Source organism: Rhinolophus sinicus, linkage group LG10, assembly GCF_036562045.2.
Source record: "Rhinolophus sinicus isolate RSC01 linkage group LG10, ASM3656204v1, whole genome shotgun sequence".
NCBI lineage: Eukaryota > Metazoa > Chordata > Mammalia > Chiroptera > Rhinolophidae > Rhinolophus > Rhinolophus sinicus.
In genome coordinates, this window is record NC_133759.1 from 6,053,454 (window position 1) to 6,073,624 (window position 20,171).

General features: G+C 58.4%; 2 protein-coding genes and 1 long non-coding RNA gene across 7 annotated transcripts in view; 1 reads left to right on the forward strand and 2 right to left on the reverse strand.

Moving 5' to 3' along the window:
* Positions 1-608: 608 nt before the first annotated feature.
* Positions 609-7,642, reverse strand: GNAT1 (G protein subunit alpha transducin 1). 3 transcript variants are annotated; one of them, XM_019723802.2, is made up of 8 exons: positions 5,326-7,642; positions 4,036-4,078; positions 3,774-3,915; positions 3,519-3,676; positions 3,302-3,430; positions 2,930-3,059; positions 2,517-2,670; positions 609-2,405 (listed from the first exon to the last, which is right to left on the reverse strand). In XM_019723802.2, exons 1-8 carry the CDS (start codon positions 5,429-5,431, stop codon positions 2,215-2,217), a joined length of 1,053 nt encoding a protein of 350 aa, XP_019579361.1. In that variant the 5' UTR covers positions 5,432-7,642; the 3' UTR covers positions 609-2,214. The 3 variants fall into 3 exon arrangements, with proteins under 3 accessions (XP_019579361.1, XP_074168402.1, XP_074168401.1); XM_074312301.1 differs by lacking the exon at positions 5,326-7,642 and having other exon boundaries at positions 609-1,850; positions 2,214-2,405; positions 2,930-3,077; positions 3,155-3,430; positions 4,036-4,174; XM_074312300.1 differs by lacking the exon at positions 5,326-7,642 and having other exon boundaries at positions 2,930-3,077; positions 3,155-3,430; positions 4,036-4,174.
* LOC141567148 (uncharacterized) lies at positions 1,337-4,404 on the forward strand. 2 transcript variants are annotated; one of them, XR_012489559.1, is made up of 2 exons: positions 1,337-1,476; positions 2,268-4,404. It is a non-coding gene; the product is annotated as an uncharacterized LOC141567148 (long non-coding RNA). The 2 variants fall into 2 exon arrangements; XR_012489558.1 differs by having other exon boundaries at positions 1,340-1,476; positions 2,450-4,404.
* A 151-nt stretch (positions 7,643-7,793) lies between the features above and the next one.
* SEMA3F (semaphorin 3F) overlaps positions 7,794-20,171 on the reverse strand; it is a 28,952-nt gene continuing 16,574 nt past the window's right edge. Inside the window, exons 3-19 of one of the 2 annotated variants that reach the window (XM_019723800.2) lie at positions 18,170-18,330; positions 18,004-18,066; positions 17,771-17,890; positions 16,980-17,072; positions 15,368-15,461; positions 14,033-14,152; positions 13,693-13,832; positions 13,470-13,584; positions 13,231-13,300; positions 12,923-13,067; positions 11,685-11,907; positions 10,975-11,063; positions 10,791-10,832; positions 10,453-10,610; positions 10,204-10,271; positions 9,801-9,934; positions 7,794-9,131 (exon numbers count right to left, since the gene is read on the reverse strand). In XM_019723800.2, the coding sequence (XP_019579359.2) occupies positions 8,721-9,131; positions 9,801-9,934; positions 10,204-10,271; positions 10,453-10,610; positions 10,791-10,832; positions 10,975-11,063; positions 11,685-11,907; positions 12,923-13,067; positions 13,231-13,300; positions 13,470-13,584; positions 13,693-13,832; positions 14,033-14,152; positions 15,368-15,461; positions 16,980-17,072; positions 17,771-17,890; positions 18,004-18,066; positions 18,170-18,330 (2,246 nt within the window). In that variant the 3' untranslated portion in view covers positions 7,794-8,720. The remainder of the gene's footprint in view (positions 9,132-9,800; positions 9,935-10,203; positions 10,272-10,452; positions 10,611-10,790; positions 10,833-10,974; positions 11,064-11,684; positions 11,908-12,922; positions 13,068-13,230; positions 13,301-13,469; positions 13,585-13,692; positions 13,833-14,032; positions 14,153-15,367; positions 15,462-16,979; positions 17,073-17,770; positions 17,891-18,003; positions 18,067-18,169; positions 18,331-20,171) is intronic. The other variant, XM_074312299.1, reaches the window with a different exon arrangement.

Here is a 20,171-nt window from a genome sequence, read left to right on the forward strand (position 1 = left end):
AGCATGGACTTCTTTTTTTGCAATTGTTTTGATTTATTTTTTAAGTATGGCATTAATATATTATTAATCTTGATTACTGAAACTTTTGGCACCACCCCAAATTTTGCATCAAATGATGCCTCATTTGCCTCACCCTAATCCCAGCCCTGCAATTATGTCTTAACTTCAAGCGCTTCCAAAACCCATCATCTTATGGAGGAAGCCCAGGCCCTCAGGTTGGCATTTGGCATTTGCCTACTATCTCTCCATCCCACGTCCCCCTTTCCTGCTCTTGTTCTCCTGAACTCCTGTGGCCCCCAAGCCTGTGTTCCTGGATCTTGTACACTCTACTGTTCTGGCTAGAATGACCTTCCATGTCAAAACTTCCTCTCAATCCAAGACTGTCCCTGCGAACATTTTCCATGGCTCTTCTCCCCCTTCACCTCCACCAAGAGGCACAAGTTGACCACATGCTTCCAACAGTGCCCCCTGCCATGTCAAGTAAGGTGCCTTAGCGTAGGAGGAACCATCTTCCCACTCGTGGCCAGCCTGGCACTGGACACTCCATCAATGCTCATGAGAGTAATAATTAACACTAGCCCTCTTCCCCCAAGAAAGGACAGCTGGGGCCTGATGCAAAGGTTTATTGCTGAGTCTGCATTTAGCTGAGGATGAGTGCGAATCGTTCTCAGGCCTTGCTGGACAGAAGCTCCTGTTCTCGCCTGCAGCACAGGCCCTGGCCCATGGACATCAGCAAGGACTTGGTGATTGATGAGAAGTAGGGAGTGGGGATGTGGGGACATGGGCCTTTGTCCCTGACAGTTCAGGCATGGCCCTCCGTTTTTCCTGCTAGGGGATGGGCCCTGAATAGAAAGGGTGAGAGAAGCTGCTGGCAGGGACAAATGTCACCTGGGTTTGCTTGTGACCCCACCTGAGGTAGACCCCTCTGGGCACGACCTGGTCTCCGTCCTGTCCCAAATTCTCTTCCTGGGGCTGATCGATGGGAGCTGGACTCTGCCCCCAGCCACCCTTCAGGACAGTTTGACCATTGGCTACAGCTGGTGTCAACAGTACCTGCCCTCAACAGACCCTCCCTTTGGCTGGCCTGCAGTACTGTGGGTGGGTGGGTGAGCGGATCTTGTGTTCAAGGACAGAGGGGGCAGAGCCTGTGGGGGAAGGGGTTAGGGGGCTACTGTGAGCCTGGTATGAGGGGAAGGGTCCAGCTTGATTCTCTCTCTGGCATCCAGGGGCTCCCAGGCCTGCCCCCACTCACTAATTCATCTATGTAGGAACTGCACAGGCCAGAGCTGGCTTGGACTTTGGACCCCTGAAGCTGCTGGGGTAGACAGGTGTCAGACTTGTCACATGGAGGTGGTACAGCTGGAACGAGTTGATGGCAAGCATCAGGCCGGCTTGGAGGAGGGATCCTTGCCTGCCCCTCTGCCCTTCATGAGACTCTGGGAGGGAGGGCTGTTTGCTGAGCCCAGACCCACCAAGGTGAGTCAGGGGCCCCCTGGGGCGGGAAAGCTGCAGGAAATTGGTCAGTTGGGCACTGCTGAGTCACTGTGTGCTCGAGCTGCCCCAAGTCCTGCCTGCTCCTAGCTGGAGCTGGCTGTGTTGGGTCTTGGAGGCCAGGGCAACCAGGCCGTGAAGGGCAGCGCTGGGGTTGGGGGCACCTGGCTCTGGGAGGCCTAGGAATCACAGGGAAGTGTCAGGGCCTCAAGGCTAGTGGGGCTCAGGGTTTTGGATCTGTGGTTGGTGGGGCCACAGGCTGGGGCCCAGAAGTCCTGGGGAGATGATAGGGTCCTATTGGCTGGGACTACAAGGCAGCTAGAGCTACAGGGTCTTAGGATGCACATGGGTTCAGGAACCTGGGAAAACAAGAAAGAATCTGTCAACATCCCTAGCCCCAAAATAATTGAGTTTAGGCTGAGAGATATTGTGGAGGAGAATTTGGAAGCAGCGACACCTGGGGAATTGGGCCTGTCAGAGATTAAGTGGGTGGGAGTTGTGAGTCAGGGGCGGGGCCTGTGACAGTGGGTGGAGCCTGAGGAGCCAGGATGGGGCAGAGGGGTTTGGGAGTTGGGGGTCAGGCGGTGGAGTGGGTCTGGAAAGCTGGGGCGGGACATGGGGTGGGTCTGCTGTAGTGAGGTGGGGTGGGGAGCTTGGGATGGGGCTGGGGTACTGAGACCAAGGGGCAAGGCAGGGGAGCATCCGGGCTGGGAGAAGCCCACCTCAGAAGAGGCCACAGTCTTTGAGGTTCTCCTTGATGATGATGTCCGTGACAGCGTCGAAGACAAACTTGACGTTCTGCGTGTCGGTGGCGCACGTCATGTGGGAATAAATCTCCTTCACGTCGCGTCGCATGTTGAGCTCGAGGAACTGCACCTTGATGTAGTTGCCCGCGTCCTCGTATGTGTTGGGTCCTGGCGAGGAAGGGGGCTCTTACTCCCTACCGCAAATCCTTCAGGGCAGGAGGAGGCAGCCCGAGATCGTGGGGGTGGGTCGCCGCCTGGCGGCCGGGCCCGGAGTCTCACCATCGTAGTCCGGGAAGCAGATGCTGAGATGCGCCTTTTTAATCTTCTCGGAAAAAACGTCCTTCTTGTTGAGGAAGAGCACGATAGACGTGGTGGCGAAGTAGCGGTGGTTGCAGATGCTGTTGAACAGGTGCAGGCTCTCGTGCATGCGGTTCTGAAGAGGGCAGAAGCTGTCGGGCACCGGGGAACAACGGCGGCAGCGACACCTCCCCTCTGGGCTCCAGGGCACCGGGGGCCTCCCCGCTGACAGCTTCAGGCCAGTCTCCCCACAACACCTCTCAGTGGGGCTGCTGGCTGCCTCCTCTACTCCTTCGGACCACTCTGAAACGAATGCCCCTCCCAGACACTCCCCACTCTCGCAGCGCTGTCTCCTGCTTCCCGCGGGCCTCACTCAGGCCCTGCGTGGCACTCACCACTTCGTCGTCCTCCACCAGCACCATGTCATAGGCACTCAGCGCCGCGATGAAGATGATGCAGGTCACACCCTCGAAGCAGTGGATCCACTTCTTGCGCTCCGAGCGCTGCCCACCCACATCGAACATCCTGCGGGTCAGAAGGGACCTGAACCGGCGCGTCGAGCCCCCGGCCTCCCCTAGCTTCCCAGTGCTGGCTAGGGCTCACTCAGACCGCTCTGGCACCTGGAGGGGCCGGGCCTTTCCGCCTGCGGGCTATCCGAGAACCCGAAGTGTCTCCTGTAGGGATGGGGCCACTGGGACGCGAGGGGCCTCGGGGCGGTGAACTCGCTGGCAGGGCCCCAGAGCGAGGACGCGGGCCCAGGGTCGTACCGGAAGTTGAGGTCCTTGAAGGAGAACTGCGTCTCGATAATGCCGGTAGTCTTGACACGCGAGCGCAGCACGTCCTGCTCAGTGGGCACGTAGCCCGGGGTTACCAGGCGCTCCAGGTCGGAGAGGTAGCTGCGGGAGACGCCTGGGTGTGGGTGGGTGGAAAGCAGGAGTGTCGCAGAGCCCCGCCCGCGCCCCCACGCCCCGCCTGCGCGCTCACTAGCCGGCGGAATCGTTGAGCTGGTACTCCGAGGCGCGATCGAAACAGGCCTGGATACCAGAGTCCTTCCACAGCCGCTGGATGATGTCCGACATCTCTTTAGGCATCGTGCCCTCCTCGATGGTGTCCGCCATGTGCATCAGCTTCCGGGCATCGTCCTGGGGACAGGTGGGAATGGTAGGTGGTGATTAGGGCTTGGGCCCAGCTCGGCGCCTCGAGTCCCCAGAGGTCCGCTCAGCCCGCCTCCTGGCACACCTGGCGCGCAGAATCTCCGTACTGGATGTTGAGTGTAGTCATAGCGCGGACTATGGCCAGGATGGACTGCAGCGTGTTGCCATAGATGATGGCAATGAACTCGAGACACTCTTCCAGCGAGTACCCATCCTGGTGGATGATCCTGCAGCCAGGGAGAGCAGCGGTCAGCGCCTCGTGGTCGGGTGGGGAAGGACAGGCCCTGTGCGCAAGGCTCCCTTCCCCTCCCCCCTCCCAAGGCCTCCCAACCGGCAAGGGCACTCACTTCATCTGCTTGACAATGGTGCTCTTCCCGGATTCACCGGCACCTGGAAGGGAAGCCCTACCTCAGAGCCGCGCTGATCGCATCTCTCCCCTACTCGCCTTACTGCCCCTGGAAACAAGGCCTGGAAAATGGCTAGGCAGACCCAGAGCACCAGCCCAGCCCCTAGTTCCATCTGTTTCCCCCCCATTCTCCAAGGTAAGGTCCTGACACTCTGGCAGAAAAACGTTTGTTAATGTCAGCAGTGACAGAAGAGAGCTGACCAGGGGAATCATCGACCTCAGCTGTGCTGAGGAACCTCCAAGACCCTGATATACAGCCTTTATCAGCCTGAGACGAAAATAAAGACAACCTAGGGCGCCACCTTGTGGACATATATGGTACCGCACGCAGGGGATTATTATGAGTAGGGTCAACCTAGCTTTTCACCTGAGGTGGGAGGGGAGTGTCTCCAAGAGGCTCAGAGGGGATTAGCGCCTTTGGGTGGGGGAAGAGACGGAGCTGATAGCCCCTCTAAGCCTGCTCTCCCGAGGGTGCTGGGCACAGTTAATGGGATTTCTGGCTTAGCCTCTCTGTCTTCCCCGGCACTCTGACTTGGCCTGTCTGCCCACATCCCGCTGCCTGACTGGACCCTGGAGAGCCTGGGTGGAGCCTGACTGCCCTCTCAGAACAGCTCCTTCTTCCCGTTGGGGGAAGCAGTGGCCTCGAGGCACTGGCTCAGCCTCATCTCCCCTCACTTCCATGAGACCATGGGCATGGCCTTATCTATTCTCCACTGGGCCTTAGTACCCCTCCTCACCCTGGAGCTGCTTTTCAGGTCTGCCAACAGTAAAGCTCTGGAAACTGAGGGCCATTGTGTGTGGCTCTGGATGGTCCTAGAGCCTGCCCACTCTCAGGACGACTGTGACCCTCTCCTTCCCAAGGGCGCAGCCCTAGCGGTGCTCCCAAGGAGGCCCCTGGTTTCTGAGCCCTGCCCAGCACACCCATCAAGCCAAAGGCTGGAGCTCCACGAGCCCAGCCAGAGCAAAAGTGCCTCATACCCACACCTCTGTAAGAGCGGCTGACACAAACTTCTCGGGAGGAGCGGCTGCCTGAGGCGGGACCTCTGGAGAGGAGTTCCATGGCATACTCAGACTTGGGGAGCTGGGGTATCACCTGTCAGGCTGGGCCTTGCCTGGCCGCCGGGGCTCCCACTCTGTAACCTGCCCTGTTGCAGGCTCATTCTGCTCACCCCTGCTTCACACAAAGGTCACATGCCTGCCCCCAGCCTCTGACCTGGGCCCACATCCCTACCCAGAAGCAGCAGCTTCACAGTTCGAGCATCCTTCTCAGCATCTTCTTTCAGTTTCTTTTCTAGCTCCCTTGAGTGCTTCTCTTCTGCGCTGGCCCCAGCCCCCATGGCCCCGCAGCGGGTGAAGGAACAGGTTGGTCAGTTGGCTTTTCTGGATGGAGGGATCCCCAGAGTCAGGCTCAGGCCAGTCTCTGGCCTCCCTGGACAGCCTCCTGGTCCCAGGACTGGCAATCAACTGGCTCTCCACAGACCTGTGCAGGCCCTGGTAGGGCTGCTTAGTGGAATTTGGGTACTGGAGGTACCCAAGAGCCAACCAGAGACAAGGACAGGTGAATCCAGCTCAGCCTCCAGCTCTTCTAATCAGGCCAGCATGGCCCCAATCCCTCAACTGCTGACTCTGCACCCCTTCTGCCACCCACCCCTCACCAACCCTCCTGGAGGCAATCCTGCCCCTGCCCTGGAGCAAGGAGACATGTTTGGTAAGGTCCAGCTTAGAAAGGGGAGGACAGGGCTTCAAGCCCCGGGGGTGGGGACCACGGAGGGTTGGCGCTGACAGCAGGGAGTAGAGGAAGAAGCATGCATCCAGCACCTGGTCTGTGCCCAGCACTGGGTTCAGCACTGCTCCGTATCTTGTGAGCTCACACCGGTCCTGGGGGAGGGTACCCACGTCAGCAGCCCCATTGTACTGAGGAAGCAGAGGCTCAGGGGGCTATACAGCAGGAGGTGGTTGAGAAGGGCCGAGTGACTCGGGACCAGAGTTCTATACTCTGCAGGAAATCAAGACGCAAAGGTAGACATTGCATTTGCGCCATAGTGAGGGCTGGATCTGACCTGAGCAGGGCTTCTACATGCCTCCATGATGCCAGGGGACTTGGGTGTGCGTGCATGTCTGCTATTGTGCCTGGTGGGGGGTGTCTATCCTTTACTGGCACCAAGCAAGCCAATGACATGACAACACATTTGTCCGTGTACACGTGTGTGTACACATGTACATGTGTGTGCGACTATGTACATGTCTTGTACATGTGTACAGGTATGTATGTGCTTCTGTACATTTCTCTGTGTGCACATGTGCATGCTTGTGTGGATTAACATGCGTGTGTGTGAATGTATAAATGCACGGACATGTGCAATGCATTAGTGTGGTTTCCTGTATTTGTGTCTGAGCATGTGCCTGTGTACATGTACATTTACGCGTGTACCTGTATATGTGCACACTTTCACTTGTGTCTACCTATTTGTATGTACTGGGGAGCAACAAAGTCTCTGACCTGCAGAGGTGGCTAGGCTCCTCCAGAGAATGTTTTGCAGGCCTGTTGTCAGATGGGGAAACAGTCCCAGAGCAGGTCTGGCACTCTGGGGCAAGCAGGGGTGGGGCTCTTCTGCTCTGCTCTTGTTCTGTCCCCTGTGCGTGCTCTGGGACCTGCCTAGGGGTATTTCTGGGGCATGCCTGCCTCACCTTAGGGATCTCTGTGTGGGTTCCAGTAGGATGGGGAGTGCTGATGAGTGGAAGTTGTTAATTGAGCCCATAGTTTTGAGTTTCCAGGCTCTGGACCTCTCATCAGATCTAAACCCTGGGCTCCCGAGGCCCCATCTAGGGGCCCTGAGCCTTCTGGTTTAACTACTGGAAACCTGGATGCCTTTTAATATCCAACTGTTTGCAACCCAAGATACCACGAGGGGGTGCCAAGGCCCCAGACACTGAGCACTGAAGTTTGTCTCTAACATGTGGCTCTCCTCTGTGGGGGTGGGGGGGGGACACGGAGATCTGTCCAGAAGCAAGATCATTTACGCCTCCACATTGTAAGTGGTCTGGGGAAGGGTGGTCTCTGCAGCCCCTTACACACTTCCCAGGGGGCGGGGTGTTGCAGGAGCCCAGGTTTGTTAAACCAATGAAAACCTGGTTTCTGCTTATTGGGTTTATTTAAAGTGGGGCCAGTCTACTGTTTTCCAGTCGCCACCTGGCTCCCCTTGCTATCAGGTATGGCCCTAAGCCCTGCTGGGTTCATGGGACTCCCCAGCTCCTAGCTTCCCCGACCAGGGCCGAACTCATTCTATTTGGCCCAGGGTGCCCAGCCCCACTTCCTCCTCTAGCAGCTCCTCACCTACGCTGGTCTCCCTACTCTGCTCATTTGCTCATGCTGGGCCCTCTGTGGAGAGCTGGCTGGAAGGAGGCAGGAAGGATGGGAATTTTGTTGGGAATCTCAGGGTGGGGGCAACTAGATTGTGAGGGCTGTGGCTGTGTCTTGCCAATTCCGAGTCCTTAGTGCCAGCACCAGGCTGCACACAAAGCCAGGTGAGGAAGGAATGGTGAACAAATGATCAAACAATTGAATGAGCGAATGGAAGGTAAAAGAGAACGTGTGGGAACTGGTGGCCAGGACCCATGGAGTTTGGGGGGCAGGAGACACAGAATCTGGGCATGGCTGAACCCCCATCCTTCCTCCCCTGCCAAGGAGAAAAGCCAAAGTCCAGTCCCAGAGCCAGTGTTTATTAACAAGATGGAACCCAAGGGCGGCTGTGGCCTGGGCAGCAGAGGGCCGCTAGGAGCCCCCATCCACCTACCCAACTGCCCCACCAGAGCTATTTACACCCATCATCTGAAGTGGTGGGCAGAAGGGAGCCCTGGGGAGCCCCTGTAGGCCCCAGGCCTCCACCATGGCCTCCTCTCCCCTCAGCCCTGGTTCCGCCTGGCCCCTCTGCTATTCTCCCAGCCCCTGAGTCACAGTGGCACAGAAAAAGCGAAGAGGAGGTAGAGTGACCAGGCAGGGAGGGAAGGAGGGGCTGGAGGGGTTGCCCCACCCATGCAGGGCTCCTCTTCTCTAGTCCCCAATAAATAGAGAATAAATACCCAGGAAGGGGCTGGCCTTGACTGAGTGCCCCGCTCCCAGGCAGGGGCCGGCATTCTGTGACGGCCCCTTCTTCCTCTCTGAGTGCATCTGAGCCCCCCTCCCACCCCCAGTCTCCAAAGCAGTCCTCGTATTCATGTCTATGCCGATGGCTCAGGTTGACAGCACACATTGGCAAAGGTGGAGTCCGTGCCCCGTCCACGCGGAGCTCGCTCCCTCCCTGTGTCCTGTAGATCCCAGTGGTGGCTGTCCAGCAGGTGGACTCCCAGCTGAGTCTGGGGCTGTACAGTCCTAGTCTGACCCTGCCAACTGACTGGGCCTCATTAGGTGGGCTCTGCTTTCTGCCGTCTCTGACCAGCATGGGTCAAAGTTTTGGATGATGCTGCCGACGAGGCAGGCTATATACAACCCACCAATAAATACTGTCTTTGCAGGGGCAGGGTGTGTATAGAATATAGATATTTTTATATATATATATATCTATATATCTTTTATATTAAAAGGGACAAGGGCGAGGCTGGCCCATTGCAGGGCTTAGACAGCTGGCCTCATGTGTCCGGCGGGTGGTGGCGGCGGTTCCGGGGCTTTTTCTGGTCCTGGGATTCAGGAGGCCGGGGTGCCCCCGGGGCCTCCCTGGGGCTGGGGGGCACGTGGCGCCAGTAGCCCTGGCAGTACTGGTGGATGAGGCCCACTTCTGGCTGGGCCAGCAGCTGGGCCAATTCCTGGTATGGTGGTGTGGGGGGGCCGGCACCTGGGGGCGGTGGGGCGCTCACAGCTGGTGGTGGGAAGAGGGCAGCGTGGACAGCGTCCCGGCCCAGTACATGCAGCTGCACCCGCGTGACGATGTGCTTGAAGTTGTTCTCAGTGGCCGTGCAGGAGTACAGGCCGCGATCGCTGAGCTGCAGGGCACGAAGCAGCAAGCCTTGCTCTGTGCGCAGGAAACGGTCCTCTGCACGAATCTGAGGGGCAGAGAGTGGGGGCTCAGGGGCTATGTGACCACCCTGCTGCCCCAGCCAGCTCCTAGATCACACCACCTCTGTGGCCATCCCATGTAAGGGCACCCATCTGGAATTTCCATATACCAAGAAACACCCACAGGAAGGTTTCACATAACATCTGAATGAAGCATCCACACATATTTCCATTTCAGGAGGGGTGACCATAAGGGGATTCTGTACAATGAGAAAATGTTGGAGCACGCCCACATAGAATTTCTATTTAATGAGAATACCCAATTGGAGCTCTCTCATAGAACATCCATGTAAGGAGGGAATGCCTGGAAGGCATTTCCACAAAATGAGGGCTACCCTACAGAATTTCCATATACTGGAGCCCACCCAATGACATTTCCCTACAAGGAGGTACACTTCCAATGGATACACATATGAAGCTTTCACGGAAAGAGGCATTGCCTAGCAAAGGTTTCATATAACACGGAAACCCCACAGAGCTTCCATATAACTAGATTCACCCAAATGATTTCCTCGTAGGTAAGGGAGTTTGGAAGTGCTTTCTTAGAATGAGGGCTGCCCCAGATTGGCTCCTACCCCACCTTTCACCCACATGGAATTTCTACTGTACAAGGGACTCCCACATCCACAGGAAGACTGTGGGACAAAGGAAATCACCTCGCGGCGCCGGTCACTGGGATCTCGCTGGAACAGCCACTTAACAGTGGCCTGGGGCGAGCGGGGCTGGCACTCAAGAAAGGCAGCGCTGCCTGCCACGCCATACTGCACCGACTCCACGGCATTCTTATTGGCTGTCAGACAAGAGGGCGCTGTGTGAAAGCAGCAGTGCCTCTGGGCAGACTGCAGGCCAGTGGGGGCAGGCACCGAGTAGCACATACAGGGACACCCACCCAGAAAGGCAGAGATGAGCCATTGGGCATCCATCTCCAAAACCCCAAGCCCTTACACCCCCACGGGCCATGTGAGAATCCTTCTAGTGGAGGCCCTGTGAGCAGCTCAGTGGGCTGCATGGGGCTCGGAGCTGCGAGGAGCACCCAGCGGGGAGGCCCAGCACACTCACGGTTGGAGTTGAAGCCACGGCACTGCCTAATGGGGTTCCCGTGCCGGACGTCCTGCCGGCGGCTCCGCCTAGATGAGGATAGCTCCTGAAGGAGTATGCCTAAAGAGGCATGCCCCTCCCACGTCCCTGTACCCTCCAGAATCCAGGGCTCATAGATTTTTCCCTGGGTAATATTGCATCCACCTCCAGACTCCCAGGACAGCGCCCTGGGTCTGGTGGCCAAAATTCCAAAGGTCGGCAGGTCCATACCTCTTGGAGGACGCTGTGTAGCGAGAACAGGCCTGACCATCCCAGGCACAGTAGGGGTCCCGGGCAAGGCAGCAGTCAGCACAGGCGGCCCCATACGCCTGACAGCGGTGCAGGCTCAGGTGTGTGACACCCACGGCTGAGGCCACATACAGTTGTTGCTGGGGGAGGGTTAGGGCACATCAGTTCCCTCCCATCGTCAGCCCCCATCAGGAGCCAAGTGGGCCAGGCTCCTTCCCTTCCTGTTCCATGCCTCAGTTTCCCCACCCCTGCACCGAGGGCATGACCCCAAGGGGTAGCAGGCTCCATCCCGACCCCCAGCCCACTTTGCCAAAACTCACCCTCTTGGAAGAGATGGTCATGGTCTTAACAGGTGCTGGGTCCTGGAAGAAAATAGGGATCAGCGTTGGACCCTGGGCACTCCCTCCCTGCCCTGCCCTGGAGGTCTGAGGTCAGGAGCTGGTACGGACAGGAGCTGGTACGGACAGGGCCTGGGTGCAGACAGGACTAGGTGGTCACACCCACCTTGAAGACTTCCACCTCCTCCAGCATGAGCTCCTCCATCTCCTGGTCGTCCTTGGGCAGCACAATGACCTTCTGCACTGTCCCGCGGTCTGGAACGGGCCGGGCAGGGCCTCAGTGAGGCTGAGGATGCTGGGGAAGGGGCACCAGCCTCAGCCCCTTCCCCCACCAGGGCCCAAACCCCAGAGGGCAGTGGAGCAGCAGCTCTGTGCCAAGACTGAAGAGTTTCGCCCAGTGATGGGAAGAGGTCTGAGGGGACTGGCCCAGGATAAGGGGCATCAGGGCCAGGGCCTGGCCCTCCCACCCCAGACCCTTGTCTGGGCACTGCTCAGAACAGGACGTGGGAGTAGTCCCCCGTGGTGAGGGCTACTGGAACGGTGGTGGGTGCACTTGTATGTGTGCCTATGAGCATATGTGTGTTAGCATTTGGACCCACCTATCCTGGAGGTGTCTGCCATCTGTCCCCCCTTTCCTACATGGGTCCCCAGGCACCCAGTGTCCTTGGTCTCCTGGCCCCTAGGGATGACGACGAGGTTTGCCCACCCCTAGTCTGTTATCCTGGCAACAGGGAGAAGGCTCCAAAGGAGGACGGTGGCAGAGTTGACCTTGACCAGCCTGCAGCAACCCCTAGCAGCGTAGGTCCCAGCCCCATGGATCAGCACCCTCCACCCAGCGGGCCCAGCGCGGGAGGGGCCGGGAGCAGCAGTGGGTACCTGTGCCCAGGAAAAGCACCTCATAGCGCCCATCGGCTGCATCCACCTGGTCCACGGCGACAGTGGTGAGACGGTAGGGAGCGCCCGTGCGGACCACCAGGGGCCGCCGCTGCAGCGGGTACACGGCCTGGTACATGAGTGGGTGGCTGCGCATGAAGTTGATCACGTCATCAGGATAGTCTTTGGTGGACTTCATGGACGGTGTAAAGGTTCCACCAGGGCACTGTAGGCAGGTGAGAGTGTCAGGTCCAGGCCTCCCACGTGGGGCTCGCTGGACCCACGAGCTCCAAGAGAAGATGCTGTTCTGTCTGTCCCCACCACCTCTGCCAGCTCCACTCCTCAGAACCCCCAGTCAGGTTTTTGCCCTTCACCCAGCCTCTGCAGGTCCTACTCCCGCTGAAGTCCCAAGGTCTCCCACAGCCACCTCCCTGGCTTCATGAGCTGTGACCTTGTGGCAGCATTCAGCAAAGCTGACCACTCCCTTTCCATGGCCTCCACCCTGATGTCTCCTTCCTCTCTGGATGTTCCTCCACTTCCTGCCACACACACCCTCACCTCCTCCATGTTGGATGATGCTCAGCGAGATTGTAGGCTCCTTTAACACTCTGGCCATACTTCCCCCACCCCTGCCAGCTTCACTCCAGCCCAGCATCCAACTTCACCTCTGGGGGATGCCTTCCCTGACCTCTGCTGAGACCAGCTTCTCCATCCCAGTCCTGACCACATGAGCCACAACTGCCCACTGCATTTGTTCAGATCATGTTGCTCTCCTGCTTAGACTCCTAGTGTGGCCCATGTCACACCAAGATCAAATAAATCACCTCCTACCACCACCGAGGCCCTGCAGGTCAGCCCCTGCCCACCTCCACCTCCTTGCCTAGTTAGTGGCTACACTGACCTCCAGCCCTGCCTCTTAGCTTCTGCCTTGAAGACTCTTTCCTCCAACCTTCGGCTCCCAAACAGCCCCCCAGACGGAGCAGCCTGCCATACCTAGCCTGCCATCTTTGTTTCAGGATCCTGGCTGGGTTCCTTCACAGCCTGATGCCGTGTGTACATGGTTTTATTTGTTTTCAAATTTCAGCTTTACTAAGGATAAATGGAGGGTTTATATGTGTATGATCCACCTCCCCCATATGCCTGTGAGCACCATGATGGTGGGGCCCATGTCTGCTAAGGGTTGACTCGGAACAGGCCTTGCAGGAGAGGAAAGGAAAAGGCAGAGTGAGAAGGGTCCTCACCGTGCCAGGCCGTGGGTAGGGCATCTTCCCCGAGAAGGGCATCCACTGGTAGTTGGGGCCCTCCTTGTGGGCAAAGGGCCCGTTGAAGACCATGCGAATGTCTGCCATGGAGTAAACGCACACGGCAGAGCCTCGGAACACGGAGCTGTGGGCAGGGCAGGCTACTGAGATGGACTGGGCAGACCCTCGGCCCAGGCCCCTCCTAGCCTGCCCCCCTCCCCACAGCTCGCCACCAGGCTGGGGTCCTCCACAAGTCATAGCCCCCCTCCAGCCACACCATGCCACTGTGGTCCCGGCCTCAGCCTCACCCCGAGGAAGTAAAGACAGCATAAATGACGGGGTTCCTCACATCCTGGGTCTGCTGGACAAACACATCCTCTGGGGACAGAGGGAGAAGGTGCTGGGAGGGTGCCTTAGCCAGGCGCCCCTGGGCCCTGCCCACTCCTGCTCAGCGGGGCCCACCAAAGGTGCCCTGACCTGACCAGCCAGCCAGCCTCCATCCCTCCAGTAGTAGCCACAAGGCCCCACCTATCTGCTGGGTACTCACGGAGCTCATCGAAGTGAGTCTCAATGCCATCCTCGCCTGGCACAGAGCACACCAGCCGGGCCTTCAGGAACGTGCTCCATTTGTTGACCAGGCAGCAGTGGCCGCCGTCATCATTCTGGGGGGGAGGGGACAAAGAGCCAAGTCAGATCAGCCCACTCATCCCCAAACCGCCGGCAGAGAAGGGCTGAAAGACCCAGGGCAGCATGGGCCCAGCAACGCCTACCAGGCAGATACGGCCGATGCGCGCATACACCGCAGGGCTCTGTGGCGCCTCCGCCGACCGCTCACGGAAGAAGAAGTAGAGCTTGTCGTCATTGCGCTCGGCGCTGTCGGGGATGAGCTCAGCATGGATGAAAGAAGGGTCTGCAGGTGGGCAGGGGTCAGCGAGGCGATCCTGCTCTGCCAGTGCCTCTTCCCAACAGAATCCCCACCATGCACAGGAACCCCCATCCCCACCCCCACCCCAGCCAGTCAAAGGGCCGGAATCCCCTAGGACTGCTTCCTTACGCAACGTTCCACATCCCAGACATGCTGCGCCCCCGGGGCTGGCAGGCTATGCTCACCATTGAGCCACCGGGAGTTGTACTGATCAGTGCGCATGGCCGTCTGCTTTCCAAGCGTGCGGAAGATGGCTGCGTCCGTGCCCATGAAGTCGATGTACACGCCAGCATAGAGCTCCTCATCTGTGGGGGGGCCGGTGGGTCAGTCAAGAGGACCGCCCTTTGCTAGGACCAGGGCACAGCCCAAATGACCTCCAGGGTGGGTCCTGTCTCCCCCTCAGCCTCCCCAGGGCACAAGCGTATCACCAGTGGGGTGCCGGTAAATGTTTAACTGGCTCTGGGAGGGCTGGGATTAGTAGCAATGAGCTCTGATTGGTAGCAAGACCCGATTTCTGTGGGTAAATAGTCCCACCATGGCTGACTGCAAGCTACTAACCTGAGGTCCCTGAAAGTGGAGTTGGGAAGAGCTGCCAACACCACTGTATAGTATTTCCACCCCACAGATACAAGATAGATGTAAATAACCTCAAGACCATGGGTAATAATAAAATGCAGTTAAAATAATTAGGCAGTAATGAGTTTTGAGTATGTATTTAATTTTTTTAATAATAGCTGTGTTTAACAGCTGGCTCATAAGACACCTGAAAATGTAACAACTGTGCTGCCTCCATGTATTCTCTCTAGACTCCCCTAGGGCGGGCTCTGCTGTCAGGCTAGGACCTTCTCATTTGCCAAGACAGGGCAGGTAATGCCCACCCCTGCCCTGGGGGCCTTTCCCAGGTTTAGAGGTGGCATGTTGCCCAGCAGCTGCTCTGAGAGGCAGACTGAGTTGGGCAGCCAGAAGGCAGGCACAGCGCAGGGACCAGGGTCAGCGGTGGGTTCACCCAACCTGTGGGTAGGGGAAGCAGCTGCTCCTGAGGTCCCAGACGGGACCCCTCCTTAGAGAACATTCCCCCAACCCTCCCAGACACCTGGAAGACCAGAAACAAATTCTCCCCAGCTGGTCACAGGGCCAGGACTCTCCATTGGTGCTTTCTGTGGGCCTGTCCCAGCCTCTCAGACAAACAAGAAAATGCTAGGGGACCACCCCTTGCACACACTTGGCTTGTCTCCTCCTCTAGGCAGCCTGTGGCTGGGAGGGTTTTGGCCTTTGCATGGACCATACTGTGGATTTCAGGGTAGGATCTGAGGGGCTGAATAGAAACTCACACCCCTAGTATCTGCTCCTCAGCTCACACTGGGGTGTGTCTGTACCCCACCCCCTGCCAGGTGGGGCTCCACTGTGGGGCTTCCGGGCTACATGTGCACCCTGGGTCAGTGTTGGGGCCACGCCCCCTACTCCAGAGGCAGAGGCCACACTTTCAGGCTGTAGAAGCAGGATGGGGTGGGGGCACTCACTGATGAGGGCTGAGGCTGTGTCCAGCTTGGGGTCGTATGGACACTTGCCCTTCCCTGACTCGAGTCTCTCAGGCTCCAGGTAGAAGATGTAATCCTGCAGGGCAGAGGGGGGCTCAGCATGGTCCAGGCTGGTCAGCCAGGAAGGGCAAGGGCCCCAGGGACACCCTGAAACCACCCCCTTCACTCCCCAGTTCTTGGGTTTTAACTGTCTCCCAGGGCAGGGCCACACTGTAGGTTCTAAGGGAGGTGCTGCCTGGTCCCAAGTCTCAGATAAAACCTGGGAATCAGGTCTCAGAGGGCTCTGCTTTGGGGCCATGAGAGGGGCGTGGGGTGGGTTTATAGAGGCTGAAGCCGCTCCACGCCATCTGGTTCAGGAAGACGCTGGCTAGGGTCCCCTTGGTCCATACAGGTACAACTCTGAGCTGTGGCTGCCTGTCCTGGGCCAAGAAAGGGCTGCCAATGGCATGGGGTTCTGTCCTTTGCCATCAGGTTCCACCAAGTCAGAGGGCTCTGAGGTCACTATGTCCCCAGGCTTTGTGCCCTATGCCCTACCTGTGGTTCTCAGGACAGATTGATAGGCCATGGCCTTTTTCCTGCCCCTCAGCAGAGCCCCCAGCTCCACGTCTCCCCAGGGAGCCAGGAGTTGAGGGGTTCAGCCCAGACCACACAGAATTTACAAAGTCCCCTGTGCCTCCCAGCCCAGTCCTGGAGATGCTCGGAGGAAGGCTGGTGAAAGCCCTGGGGCTAGGATGAGCTCATGGGGAAAAGGGAGGGAAAGGCAAGAGGCAAAGAGGCAGAAAGGAGGGGGCAGCGGGTGGCAGGGATGGTGATGGGAAGGCGTACACAGGCCTGCTTCCAGTTACACTCTGCACACATGATTTCCTGCACACACGGGGCTGCACACACAACTTGGCACACATCACTGCCAGCACACAGAACACACGGTTCACACCCTGGGCACACACAGAGTCTGAGCAGTCCCACTTTTCAGCATTCCCCACCACAAACACAGGCTCAACTGATCACTTGCTCTCATTCACCGGCAGCCCCTGCCCCCCTGCCCGCCCCTACCCAGCCCCAGCGCCCCCAGCCCAGTCCCAGTTCATGACTAGTGGGCAGACAGCTCCCCCCCTCCCACCCAGGAGAAGAGAGCCCCAAGCTTGCAAGTGTGCAGACACCTGTGCCAACTGATGACCACAGGCGGCCTGGGGCATGGAAACCTGACAGTAATGTGTCAGACTGCACACATGGGCCATGGCCCCACTCTGGGGGCTGAATAAAGTGTTGGCTTGAGTGTGCACTGCAGGTGCCAAGTGTATGTGGGTGCGTGTGCATGCACGTCTACACACATGTTCTGAGGGCTGAGGCATGGCTGTCCCCAGGGCTCGTCTTCCCCACCTAATGGCTTTATGATTTCTTGCCTGCAGGGGTCACACTGAGGCTGACATGAATCCAGCTGGGACTGCCTTCAGAGTCACTGCAGGGGAAGGGCTGGGAGGGGGCACAGAGACAGGGGGGAACCCCCGGGGAGGCTGGCCTGGAAGGCCAGGCCCAGGGTGAGTTCGGCTCAGAGGCAGTGCTGCCTGGCAAGGGCCTGGAGGGAGAGGCCCACCTGGCGTGGGGCTGTAGGCGTCGGGTGGAGGGCACCATCCGTGGCTCTGCTGCCTCGGCCTCTGACCACCTGCATCTGGGTCCAGGGCGTGGCCTGAGAAGATGAGGAACAGGGGTTAGAGCCAGGGGTGGCAGGGGCTGGGGGAGCGGGCTCGGGCTGCCAGCCTCTCACACCACACATGCCAGGAACACACGTGAGCACCTGGGCACCCAGAGTCCATATATGCACCTGTGCGTGCACACATACACACACAGCTTGGTGCACACCTGCATACACATGTGACCCCTAGGTCCAATCACTCTTACACACGCCCTACAAGGTCACGCCAGCTCATACATGCCCACATGGAAATGGAAAAGGGCAGAAGCAGGCAGGGGCGGGCAGAGCTGGGGAAGGGGCAGCTCTCCCCAGGCCGTGTAGCAGAAGCTGACCCAGGTGTCCAGCCTCCTAATGCTGAGGCCCCCGCCAGACCCTCTGGCTTGGCTGCAGGGGCATGGTCCACAGGCATAGCCAAGAGAACTGTTGCCACGTATGGAGTGAGCGCTTACTATGTGCCAGGCACAGTACTAAGACCTTTGGGAGTGTTAGCTCACTGCCTCTTCCTCACACCAACCTGTGAGAAAGGCAGCTGAAATTAGCCCCATTTTCAGGTGAGGAAACTGAGGCTCTGAGAGGTGAAAGAAGTCACTCACCCACGGTCACACGGCCGGGAAGTGGCCCATCCTCCCATCAGAACCCTGGAATGTGGCCAACAATGGGGGCAGCAAAGGGTGGGGGTGGCTGGGACTTACCTGAGCCCGGCGGCCTCGGTTTACATAGGTGCACATGGGGTTGTAGGCGCCCGTCCCACACACGTACAGGTGTGTTCGGTTCCAGGGCTGGATGAGCCTGACGAAGTTCCCGCACTCACCCTGGGACCAGAGGGAAAGACGGGCAGGTACCCAGATGCCTGCCGGCCCCAGTGCCTCCCTGGGGTCACCTGGCCCCTGTCCCCCAGCCCACCTGTGCACCCCACTGTACTCACGTTGCCATCCTTGCCTGAGAGTACGCACTCTTCAATGCGTTGTGGGGAGGCCGCCCAGTGGATCTGCCAGAGATGGGGGTCAGAGGGTACAGCCTGCTGGACGGGGCCCCAGACTTGGGGCCCTGTGTCCCTTACCCCACCGCCCCACATCTGGGCGGGCTCTTACAATGAGGGGCTCGCGGTTGATGTCGTGCAGGTCCAGGGACAGCACGTAGTCCTTGCTGCCCACGTACATGCGGTCGTGGTCCTCGTCCTTGAGCAGGATGCGGTAGTCAGTGGTGTTGAGCAGGAAGTTGAAGAAGTGGGCGGTGCCTGTGGCCTTCAGCTCTGTGGGTGGAGGGCAGGGCAGCCGTGAGGACACTTGGAGACCATCCAGCCATACCCCCACCCCCGTTGGCGAGGTTCCCCACCGCACGGTCACCTTAAACGCCCAGCTTCCCCTCCAGGGAATACTTAGCTCCCTCTCCAGTCCCTGATTACTGGGAAGAGAAAGTGGGACAGGTGGGTAGGTCAGAGAGGGGCCACACCCAAAGCTAAAGCTTCTGGGTCCCCATGAAAGGGCAGTGGGTAAGAGCCAGGGAGTCTGACAGCATCAAAGAGTCTTTGCTCAGGTGGGGCTCCCACTCTCAGGGTGGGCCAGCGTCCCACAGGGGCCTAAAATGGTTAATAAGTAGAGAGGTGGAGGCAGATGCATCCAGGACAGCTCCCAGCTGCTGGTACAGAGCTGGGGTGCTCTGTCCTTACCCCAGTTGCCCACCAGACAGAAGGCAGAGCTGGCACACAGCAAGATCCCCACCTGGTCTGAGTGGGTTAGCCATGACACCGGCAAGCCCTGCTAGAGCCATATTACCCAGCAGAGCCGGGCTTCCCCCAGGCCCCACTGGGCTGCTAATGGTGGAATTCTCAGGCCACTTTGAAGCAGCCAGGAACAGTCTTTCCTAGGGGAGAGGCCCTTCCGGAGTGCGGCAGTTTCCCTGGGGCTGGGCAAGGGTCTAGTTGAGTCCTCAGTTTCTCTTCTGCGTGAGTCTAGCAGCTTGGCCCTCCCACCCTCGAGTTACAGGGGAAAGTCCTCCTCCCTGAGGATGAAGGACTGGAAGGAACTTGTCCAGTGATAGTCCAGTCAATGACAGACCCAGGACTCCAGGAAACTTAGGAACCTTCCTCTGGCAGGGGGAGAGCCCAGGGGTTCCCCTGGCGAGCCCCTTCTCCACCCACCTCTAGTTATTTTTAACTCAGCAAGAGAGGGAAGGTTGTAATGAGAGCAATGAATATTCACAGCACAGGCTTGAGATGGCAGCACACAGAAGAGCATACGCATGTCTGCACAGGGCCCAGGTATGCACATTTGTGCGCACCTGTCCTGCATCAGATGAGGCATTCACCCATCCCATCTCCCCGACCCACAGCTGCTAACCCCTCTCACAGCGGGTTACCCCTCTCAGGGCTGGTTACCCCTCTCATGGCTGGTAACCCATCTCATGGCTGGTAACCCATCTCACAGATGGTAACCCATCTCACAACTGGTTACCCATCTCACAGCTGGTTACTCCTCTCACAGCTGGTTACCCATCTCACAGATGGTAACCCATCTCACAGCTGGTAACCCATCTCACAGGTGGTTACCCTTCTCACAGGTGGTTACCCCTCTCACAACTGGTTACCCCTCTCACAACTGGTTACCCATCTCACAGATGGTAACCCATCTCACAACTGGTTACCTATCTCACAGGTGGTTACCCTTCTCACAGCTGGTTACCCATCTCACAGCTGGTTACCCATCTCACAGCTGGTTACCCATCTCACAGATGGTAACCCATCTCACAGGTGGTTACCCATCTCACAAGTGGTTACCCATATGACAGCTGCTTATCCCTTTCACAGCTGGTTACCCATCTCACAGGTGGGGCAGTCAAGGAGGAGGCCTGGGGAGAGAGAACAGCTGGGATCCAAGGCCCTAGATGCTGCCTGAGGTGGGACTAGCAGGTGGCCTCATCCTCAGTCAAGGTCACCCTCCACTCAGGCAGCCGTCTGGGACTGGCCTGGCTGACCCTGACCCCTGCTGTGAGCTAGGGATCCAGGAGTGGAGCTGGAGGGGCTGTGCCTGAGTGCAGCTTTGGACAGAGCTTCCGGATATGCTAGGATGGGTGTGTGAGGCGGGCTGGCAGCCA